At 28.0% G+C, this 11,654-nt stretch overlaps 1 protein-coding gene across 2 annotated transcripts; it reads right to left on the bottom strand.

The window, feature by feature from the left end:
• Positions 1-8,899: 8,899 nt before the first annotated feature.
• LOC145615235 (F-box/FBD/LRR-repeat protein At1g78750-like) lies at positions 8,900-11,654 on the bottom strand. 2 transcript variants are annotated; one of them, XM_081670302.1, is made up of 4 exons: positions 11,451-11,654; positions 9,832-10,749; positions 9,593-9,721; positions 8,900-9,497 (listed from the first exon to the last, which is right to left on the bottom strand). In XM_081670302.1, the coding sequence occupies exons 2-4, from the start codon at positions 10,696-10,698 to the stop codon at positions 9,237-9,239; spliced, it is 1,257 nt and encodes a 418-aa protein (XP_081526428.1). In that variant the 5' UTR covers positions 10,699-10,749; positions 11,451-11,654; the 3' UTR covers positions 8,900-9,236. The 2 variants fall into 2 exon arrangements, with proteins under 2 accessions (XP_081526428.1, XP_081526427.1); XM_081670301.1 differs by having other exon boundaries at positions 9,832-10,743.

Raw genomic sequence — 11,654 nt, 5'->3', positions numbered from 1 at the left:
AATTGTTGATTTGTAGTTTCTTTGCTTCACTCTCTAATTTGTTCTAATTGATACAGATGCTATTTGGTTTATTTCTTAATAGTCTTTTCTTGGATAATATTATTGAGCATGGAGCATAATTTGTGATTATTGCTATATAATAGTTTGACGCTGAAAGGAAAATTAGAATTGTTATTAGTATTAAATCTTGTGAACTTTTATCTTTATTGAATTTAAAAACTATAAACTGCTGGAGGTGCATGTAGCATTAATTTCTTATTGAAATTTGAAAGTCTAGTTGAAATCTGTTATTTCTAAAAGGAAAAAGGTAAGATAATGCATAGGATATTTTGTATAAAATCCAATATAGTTTGAATCTCTAAAGTGTATTTAGGATGTTTTGTGCAATTGTGCGTGAACATTTGTAATGTGGAGTAGCAAATCTATTTTGTTTATATATATGTATGTTATCTTATTCATCTAAGAAGTTGTCATTCCTTATTATGTATGAAAGAAGTTATGTTTATCCCTTTGTGATATATGTAACGTGATGTGGGGTTTTTCAAATAGAAATAATTATTTTTTCTTAATCAGTGTTTCGCATAAGACATAAGACTTATGAATATGGTGAAATAACTAATTAATGTAATTAGGGATATAGTGAATATTCATGAAATCGACGGTTTGTATAATTTCCTAAATTGTTAGAATATATATTTAACATATAAATACGGAGTATATTTTATATGTGTTATATTTACCGTATATATCTTGCTATACTTAGGCCCCGTTCTTTAGAGCTGTTCTGCTTTGCTGAAATCTGCTTTGCTCTGCTCTGCTTTGCTCTGCTCTGCTTCAATCTGCTCTGCCCTGCCCTGCCCTGCTCTGCTTAAAATTAATACTTAATATTGAACTATTATAATAATAATGTATATTTAATAATAATAATAAATAAATAATACTTAATGATAATAATAATTAATATTTAATAATAATAGTAAATAAATAATATTTAATATTTAATAATAATAATAATATATAATTAATATTTAATAATAATATAATTAATATTTAATAATAATATAATTAATATTTAATAATAATAATATTAATAATAATATAATTAATATTTAATAATAATATTAATAATAATATAATTAATATTTAATAATATTAATATTATTAATAATAATTAATTTTTAATAATAAAATTTAATGATTATAATAGTAGTAGTAGTAGTAGTAGTAGTAGTAGTAGTAGTAGTAGTAGTAGTAGTAATAATAATAATAATAATAATAATTAATATTTAATAACAATAATAAATCATTACTATTATCATTATAGTATTAGGCCTTGTTCTTTTGAGCTTCTGGGCAGAGCAGAGCAGATTTCAGCAGAGCAGAGCAGAGCAGATTTCAGCAGAGCAGAGCAGAGCAGATTGAAGCAGAGCAAAGCAGAGCCGAGCAGAGCAGAGCAGATTTCATTATTATTATTATTATTATTATTATTATTATTATTATTATTATTATTATTATTTTTATTATCATTATTATTATTATTATTACTAATATTGTTATTATTACTATTATTATTATTATTATTATTATTATTATTATTATTATTACTACTACTACTAATACTATAATAATAATTGTAGTGCTTTATTATTGTTATTAAATATTAAATATTATTATTATTATTATTATTATTATTATTATTACTATTATTACTACTACAACTACTACTACTACTATTATTACTATTATTATAATCATTAAATTTTATTATTAAAAATTAATTATTATTAATAATATTAATATTATTAAATATTAATTATATTATTATTAATATATTATTATTAAATATTAATTATATTATTATTAATATTATTATTATTAATATTATTATTATTAAATATTAATTATATTATTATTAATATTATTATTATTAATATTATTATTATTAATATTATTATTATTAATATTTTATTATTAAATATTAATTATATTATTATTAAATATTAATTATTATTATTATTAAATATTAATTATATTATTAAATATTAATCGTATACTTCCTCCGTTTTCTTTTACTTGCAACACACCTTTTAAGCACGCAGTTTTAGGAGATGATTAGTGAGGGTAAACGAGCGATTTTATCAATATAATTTTTACACGAAAATTAGAATAGAGTTAAGTATCATTTGTAAAAATTATAATGAAAAATTTGTCCATTTACATTACATAAACCAGAGCTCAAAACACGTGCCACAAGGCTGTGTTGCAAGTAAAAGAAAACGGAGGAAGTATTATTATTAATAAATATTAATTATTATTAATAAATATTATTTATTTATTTATTATTATTAAATATTAATTATTATTATCATTAAGTATTAATTATTTATTATTATTTTTATTAAATATACATTATTATTATAATAATTCAATATTAAGTATTAATTTTAAGCAGGGAAGGGCAGAGCAGAGCAGATTGAAGCAGAGCAAAGCAAATTTCAGCAGAGCAGATTTCAGCAGAGCAGAGCAGAGCAGCTCTAAAGAACGGGGCCTTAGTAGTAGCAGCGGTGGTGGTGGTGGTGGTGGTGGTGGTGATGATGATGATGATGATGATGATGATGATAATAATAATAATAATAATAATAATAATAATAATAATAATAATAATAATAATGAAATCTGCTCTGCTCTGCTCTGCTTTGCTGAAATCTGCTCTACTCTGCTCTGCTTTGCTCTGCTCTGCCGAAATCTGCTCTGCTCTGCCCAGAAGCTCAAAAGAACAGGGCCTTATAATAGTCTAGCAATTAGTTAGGCTTTAACTTAGTCAATTGTTAACCCACGTAATAAGGGATTTAGTTAGGAGATTCTCTGTTAACTCTTAGCTTGTATGTATGATGTATTTATGTTTGATGATAACGCAAACCTCACGGAATCAATTTCCTTCATAAATCCTATTGTATTATTATTTCCTTTTTTTTTTGTTTTGTTTTTTTTTTTTTTTTTTTTGTTTTTTTTTTTTTTTTTGTTTTTTGTTTTTTTAATTCCTAGATGGCCTTGCATTAGCATTATGGCTTTGTCAAAGGTATAATACGTAAAATATCATATTCCAAATCTTATCATATATTCATATTGATAGCATACTTTGATGAATCAAAATACAATTTACTGCATATATACTCCGTATTTATTTTGTGTGCTATCTTGATGGTTAAACTGTTAAAATACTATACTCTTTATAGTTAGTTTTAGGGTGCTGATATTGCCAAGGCAAAAAAGTGACTTCCAAGGCTAAATTATCTACTACTGTCCGTAATCTATAAGAATCTATAAATGTCAAACTTATTAATTCAATGAAATATTTTGTAATCTTATAATAATCTTTTATTGCCAATAATCTTTTATTACCTATAATTTTTAATAGCTAAATATTCCGATTAAAAATTTTCCAAACTCCACCAACTAATTATTTTCGTCAAAATCCTCCATTAATTATTCACCATTACAGAGTGTCAATACTCTTACAATTTACTATTCCTTGTACCGGATTCATTTAATTTTTATCTAGCCCATGGTGATAATAGTGCACCAAATTCAACTGATCATAATGCACCTCATGTGTTTTTAGATTGATTGTTTTTAGTCTCTTAGGAGTATCATGTAAGTGGTTATTTACTCTTTTTGTTATAGTACTCCGTATAAGTTTAAACCTTTTTAATAATATACAAATTAAGCTTTAAAAAAAATTACTCTAACATTGAGAAACTACTACTCCGTACTTGTTATGGATATTAATCGTATGATGTAGAACTCCTTGGACGTACGATATATTTCTCCAGAGAATGATGACTAGTTGGTTTGCCCGGTTATGTTTATTGTCTTTAGAATGGGAAATATTTAAATTGAAATATTTAGCTACTAAATTATAGTAACAAAATATTATAAAACAATATTTGGAACAAAAGGTATTAAAAGATTACAAAATTAATGAGTTTGACATGTATAGATCGATTCTCATAGATTACAAATAATGGGTAAATAATTTAGCCTTGGAAATGACTTTTTTTGCCTTGGCAATATCAGCACCCTAGTTTTATGGTTATATAAATTATTGAACTTATAGAAAACTTGATCATGGCAATGTTGCCTGTGTGGCTGTGCATATATTAATATAGATGCTTCCATTTATATGTTATATATTGTAGCCTTGTGTAATCTACTAGACTTTAATACCACTATACAATATTATGAGATGGTTGATCAAATCTAATTATTAATTTATCTATTGAAAAGAGGGTGAAGTTGCATGCTAATTATATATTCATACTCTTTAATTTTTATCAACATACTCGCCTTTTGAATAGTTTTATATTTCATTTCCATCCTCCTACGGAACTCAGAATCTTTAATTATAAAGTTTGCTTCTATATATGTGGTGATTTTGCTTTGTTTTGTTCTATTATAACTTCATCTTTTATAATATGTGGAATGAATGTGAAGAATGAAATATGATACCTTTTTCATAAATATGTAAAATAATGAAGTATGGTTTTCAAAAATTTATTTGTAACTAAGTTGTTCTCATTCCCCGAATTGAATGAGATATTGATGTATAATGGAAAAGGATAACAAGAATGTTTGTTCACTTTATTGATCATGATTCATCAAAAAGTTCATAAGAAATGTAATCATGCATGAGTACATAATATTCAGTTGAGTAAGAAATAATTTTATGAATTTGAAGAAAAAGAGCATGACACACTTTTGAGAATTTTCAATATAACGATTCTTATAATTGGGCAAGAGGAAAATGATAACTTTGCTTTGTTTGATACATGCATTGCTAAAAGAATTTATGGCTTAAAAAGAGAATGGATTTAAATATTATTGGACTATTTTATACCCCCATATGCAAGGATTAGGGGGAGATAGTGTTTATTACATTGTTTTTATGTAATCCTTGCACATGAATAATTAAATATGTTGATGGTCAGTTTGGTACATACACTAGTCTAAATATCAATGATTTATTTAATAGAAGTGGCCACATGATAATCAAATATTTAGAATGATACCATCTTGGAGATGGATATGAATAAATGTCATTACCTATATACTAGCTATAAATGTACATATTAAGTTGATGTCCTAGAAGGACTAGATTAGTTAATATTGAAACTAACACACCTGAAGTGTGGTAATCCAAAGGATTACAATGATAAGAATCCTTAGAAGAGGAAAGGAGCAATAATTGATAATGACAAATTTTGAGAAAGTGACACATTTTTATGCATCTTCTGAAGAGATCATTCCTAGTACATTAAAATGTGTTATGGTTATATAAAGTACTCCAGAAGAGTATAAAATGTTGTCCAACAAGGTTAGCATGTATCAAGATTACAATAAATGCTCCAGTGGAGTTACTGAAGTATGAGTATTAGTCAATTGTCTTGCCAATTATAGAAAGAAAAACATTGGTGTACTTATATCACATCATATTCATGGCCATGCATAAAGTATCTCTAATAAGGTGATCACCAATATTATAAAACTGACCATAAGTTAAAAATTAAAGGAAAAGTGATTGGATGTGATATTAATAATTAGGCCATCCGGGGTTTAATAAATTCCCGTTATGAAAACCTAAAATTTCATTTGATATGAAAGAAATAATGTGCTGACGCTCTCTCATATATGTTAAATACATGAAATAAATTAAATGGCAAGACATAACATTGAGATTGAGCTATATTTGGATTGTGATTTTTTTTTTTTTTAATAATTTGTGTTAAAAGAAAAGTTCAAGAGATAATACATTAGTTTTCTAAGTAATTGGTGGCCAGAAGTTCACTAGAATAATTTATATGTTGACAAATATTAGGTGACCAGAAGCTCACCCCGTACAAGTTATATGTGGTAATTTTAAGTAAATAGTATCATACTATCAATGTTTCTAGTGATCCCGAAGATCATCACCTAGTGAAATTACAAGAAAGTTTATATCTGTATAACAATTATCTTGATTGGGGCTATTGTATGCATGTCAGCACATAAGAAATAGAAAAGAAGGAAATTCAACTGCACAACATATGTCTCCCCATTGATGTTGAATTATTGATCTCCTAAAGAGAACAAATTGTGAAAGATTTAATAATAAATACATATGTATTATGCAATGTATAGTTAATGAAGAAATAATTTAAAATTGCTCTCTAGAAGAGATAAAAGCTTGTTTTAATATAATTATTCTAAGAGATAAATTTCGTTGATTATGATCCTCCCATGAAATGAATTTTATTGTAAATTTGTATACTAAGTTGGTGAAGAACTGTGATGCCCTCTATATGAGATATTTTACCAACTTAGGGGAAGAATTGGAGTAAGTTGGCAAAAATTAATTAAACTGATGATCCCTATATAAATAATGGTAATTTGAAATGTTTTCTAGCCAACTTTCGTCCATATGCTATCAAGATATGTTGCACATTTATGATTTGATTTGTATTCAGTTATGACTCATGTTGCATAGCGTTGAAGATACATTTTGGTCATATTAATTATGTGTATACATTGAGATAAAATCTTGCCAATTGTATTTGAATCACTACACCTGAAGTGTATGTTGTATATGATCGGTTCCAAAATAAAGATATGTTTAATAGATATGATATTTGGCAAGATAGTGCAGTTAGCACTAATAGTGTAATAGTATATAAATATCATAGTGAATGAAATACCCTAAAAGTGGTATAGATATCTGAATTATTATAATACATGGCCTATGATGTAAGAAAAATTATGATGGTACCAATGAAAAATGTATTCAGATATCATTGTCAAAATAGCATGCAAATTAAAATTGTACCTTGAGGAATAATATGATGATACCGGTATATGATGGAACCGATAAATAATGCATGTGCGTGATATAATGGACTAGTGAATAAGGGATCTGGAATATATGTCCATTTTAATGTCGACATAATGATAATAAGAAAAGTTTATCATGGACCTGAAGTCCAAAGAAATATGGATTTTTAAAATCCACACTGTACTTGCATTATTTCGAGTCTTATTTATATTCATATGCATGTGTGAGTCTTAGGTTATTGGATTATTCATTACATATGTTCGAAGTTGTAAATGCATTACTCATTGTATAATTTGTTAATTATGTTATCATATTTTTATATCTCATATTGCATGCTTTAAAATCTATATAATAATTGTGGTGTATGTCAATGTTCATTCAAAGTATAGTAAGACATTTTTACAACTCTGATGGAATATTAGAAAGAAATACTTATGTTCCAATGGGCTTATACTTGTGATGAAAATATTGATGATTGAATAGCATGTTATAAATCATGTAAGAAGAGTTCCTGAAGAACTTATGTACGACGTATTTAAATATTCAGCCCTGCAAAGTTTATATCTTGAATATTGCAATTCAATTATTATCAAACTCTTGATAAGTCAATGTGACTAATGACATCTCAACCTGAAGATTGAGCATATGAAAGTTAGTGAGAATTGCTATTTGTATTTGCAAAGAACTAACATGTCAATTATGAATATTCTAAAGAATATCAACGGGATACCTATGTGTGAAACTATTTTATTATGGTCTAGAAGAACCATGATAAATGTATATAATTACATGTGTTATATTAATTCATATGAAATTGAAGAATGACATTAATGATATCAAGTTTTGTCATCAAATTATTATTAATGAAGTTTGATCAAATAATGATTATCAATTTCTATCATTAACGACTTCCAGAAGAAGTCATAATCGTATTAGTTTAATTTTTAAATCAACTACTAAACAGATCGAGATTTGAAATAATGATATTAGAGATAAACACATGTATGGTGAAATGAAGACACTTCACATGTTCACGAGAAGACTTGAAGAATTGAAGATGCAACTTCAGCTTAAAAGAATTGAAGATCAACTAATGATATTTTACTTACTACATATGAGAAGATATACAAACATATTGGATACATTGTTGCGGCACTAGAAGATCTCAAGTTATGTATTCATCAAGGGGAGAAAATACGCGTTGCACTCTTTTTCCCTTGACCATGGTTTTGTCCCACATTGGGTTTTCCTGGTAAGGTTTTTAATGAGGCAGCATATCGAGCGTATTACGAAGAATGTTGTACTCTTTTTCCTTCATTAGGTTTTTATCCCACAGGGTTTTTCCTAATAAGGTTTTAACGAGGCACAGTCTTCGATAATGGACATCCAAGGGGGGGTGTTATGAAATATCGTGTGGATGACCATTATCCTCCTTTATATCATTCCGGAACAATCTAGATAGGGTTTATATTCTTATCCAATCAAGCCCTAACTATATTGTATGTATATATATGTACCTTATCATATGAAATGAAATACACAGATTTATTCTCTCCTCAATTCTTCTCTTATTCCCTTTATTTCACAACAGTTTAAAAATAATCTGCTGGACATTGCAATTTTTATCATATTTTTTTCTAATAAAAAATCCACTTAAAAAAATTAGAAAGTAGAATACTCCGTATTAGAGATTAGACTTGGTGCCTTGGTGGACAAGTTTACAATTTTATTTATTTATTTTTTAAACGGACCTATCCTATATCCCAATTCATGAGGAATTCTAGCTATGCTACGCTAGTTTTTTGTTTTTTGTTTTTTTTTTCAGGACTATTAGCCTCACACCAAAGTAAATTACACTAGTATACTTTATATAGCATTCAGCAGAGGAAATTGATTTATTCCAAAGGAAAAGGAATACGTAAAACAAATTATGAGAAGGCAAAAGACATACGAGTAAAGATAAAATTTTAGACGAAATTAGAGTTTTAGCCACAACACATAATTTGCATCAGAAGAATGGCAGTGATAAGATAACCAATAAACTTGTTTCAGAAGTTCAGAGTAATGAATTTGATACAAACCAAACAAAGTTCAAAATTAAAGAATAAAAAAAAGGGAAAGGTTACTTCAATTGTTTTTACACAGAATATATAAGATGCAATATCATCCAATATGCATATGGAACATACTTTTAAAACTGTGTAGGCTGTGTTTAACAAGTCTTCATGTTTCTAATCGATTTCAATGCTCAGCTTGCATTACAAATTTACTGCTCTAATAGTACGTCCACTCATCAAACATGGTGAAAACTACGCGAAAACTTGTAACTCTAATAGTGAACTTCTTGAAACCTTTAGCTCAACAATACCTATTAATCAAGATGGACAACTTTAACTTGGCAGATTGGTGAGGATCTTGGAAGATTCAATAAACTTTGATAAACAGCTCTCCCCCTCTTAATAGTCGTAGGATGCAAGTAGATTGTCATCTTCTTCAAGGCGGTAGAAACTTTCAATATATACTCTGCCAATCTGACATGATGTCTTTTATCCAAGAAAATTTCAACATGTTCAAGAGATGACATACAACCAGGCGCAACTTTGGAATAAAAACTCTCACCAACACAATCTACCTGACGAATTAACACAAAATATTTTACAAAAATCACATTCAGAGACATGAATCGTAATAAAAAGTTAAAAGAAAATTCAAGAATTACGTGCTTACTTCCTCAATGATCAAAGATTTCAGCTTAGGAGTACTTTCTAACAGCTCATGGATAACAAAATCAGCGGCAAGCTTCAACTCAATCAAGTTTTCAAAGTTTGGTATAGCATCTTCAAAACAACAAACAACCTGCAAGGAATTGAACAATTCCAGTTGGAATTTTGACAAGTACAGCTGATAGGTAATGTCAAAGAGTTCACAGATTAGTAAAACTATACGAGGCAAGAGGATAAACTTACATCAGTTCTTCCTAATCGCAGAGATTTTACTCCAGAAATCTTTTCAATAAGCTGAAGTGCATGATGTTCAATTTCATCATAACCTTCACTGTCCCAAAGATCAAGATTTGCCTCAGTAAGCAACTTAAGTTCACCGATGTTATAATTAGCCAGCACGTCTTGGAGACTGAGGTACCTAAGATTTGGTGTTTGTATGCGTATAAAAGGTAACACATAACCACTGCGATTAATTGCGCATTCTTTTATTTCTAAAGACTCTAAGGTCGAAGACTCCACATAGAGTGTTTCCTCAAAACCATAACATCCATCAATAAGCAGCTCCTTAAGAGCAATACAATCCAACACCAAACTCTTTAGAAATAGATCGCCATCAAACAGAATGGAAACTAAATGGATGATCTCAAGGTTTGGAAGATGGAAAGAATGCCCCATATTACTAATCATAAACCCTTCTAGTTTTAAAACCACAAGTTTCTGACCGGAAAGAAACTGTCTAGGCAAGTAAAAAGTCTTGGGGCAATGAAGCTTTACATTGAGCTCACAAAACTCACGCCCTTCTACAGCTCTCAACCATGACTCAATAGAGTCATAATCATACTCAGAATAGGTTCTGAGGGTAAAACAATGCAGACAGGATACATCATTTTGATGTAAAACCTTATTCACAAAATTCTTGAAATGAATTTGCTGCTCATCACTCAGGTTTCTACGTGAATGCGGCATTTCAGTAATGTCGAGTGCAGGGACTTTAGTCCAGACATACTGCCATCTTTTCGATAAAATACACGTCTTCACAGCAGACTTTGTAGAGAGAAAAGATAGAATGTAGCTGATAATTGCATCAGGCAAATTACTAAAATAATCCATGCTTTGATAGTTTGATGATACTCAATAAGCCATTGATTGTCAGAACTGCAACTTCAAAGACAACATGACAAATATATAAATTGAGTATATGTTCACCCACGATCACCATATCCATCATGAAAAATTCAAAACATGACAAAGATATAAATTGCGAAATTTAGTAAAACTTTAGAAGCATATCAACTCAATCAGAAACACAAAATGATCCCAAAAAACCACCATTTTAATTAACAAGAAAAGCTAATGGCAATTTAACAATCAAAAATTGAAAATGTAATCAACCAAAGAAAGCAATTATAATATTATATAATTGAATCAACCCTAATCACTAGATCATAGATAAAATCACTAAAATTCAGGGAAATTCTAGGAAATTCAAAAGTTCAAAATCAAACAAACAAAAATTTAAATTAGGTAATCACAATTAACATTAGACAATTAAAATTATAATCTTTAAAAAATATTAGATTGGAGTATAATGATCTCAAAAACCAACCATTATCAATTAACAAGAAAAGCTAATGGCAATTTAACAATCATAAATTGAAATGTAATCGACCAAAGAAAACAATTATGTAATTGAGTTAACCCAAATCACCAGATTATAGATAAATTCATTAAAATTCAGGGAAATTTTAGGAAACTCAAAATTTCATAATCAAACAAACAAAAATTGAAATTAGTTAATTACAATTAACATTAGACAATAAAATTATAATCTTTAAAATAAAAATAGTTTGGAGGATAATTACCTTGGGTTAGAATCAGCAATTGAGGTCTAAATTGATGCGCATTGGTGCAATATTAAATTGGGGGGTTCTCCATCTTAATCTACAATTGATCAAGTTGAATTTCAAACTGTTGAATGAAATGGGGAAAGATTAATAGTAGAGGAAATCAATTGATTGAAAAATTAGGAGCAGAAATTTTGAGAATTTGGGATTTTGTTAAAGGAG

The sequence above is a fragment of the Chenopodium album genome, chromosome 25 (assembly GCF_948465745.1).
Source record: "Chenopodium album chromosome 25, dcCheAlbu1.1, whole genome shotgun sequence".
In the NCBI taxonomy this organism is placed as follows: domain Eukaryota; kingdom Viridiplantae; phylum Streptophyta; class Magnoliopsida; order Caryophyllales; family Amaranthaceae; genus Chenopodium; species Chenopodium album.
This window is presented reverse-complemented; position numbering and strand designations above follow the sequence as displayed.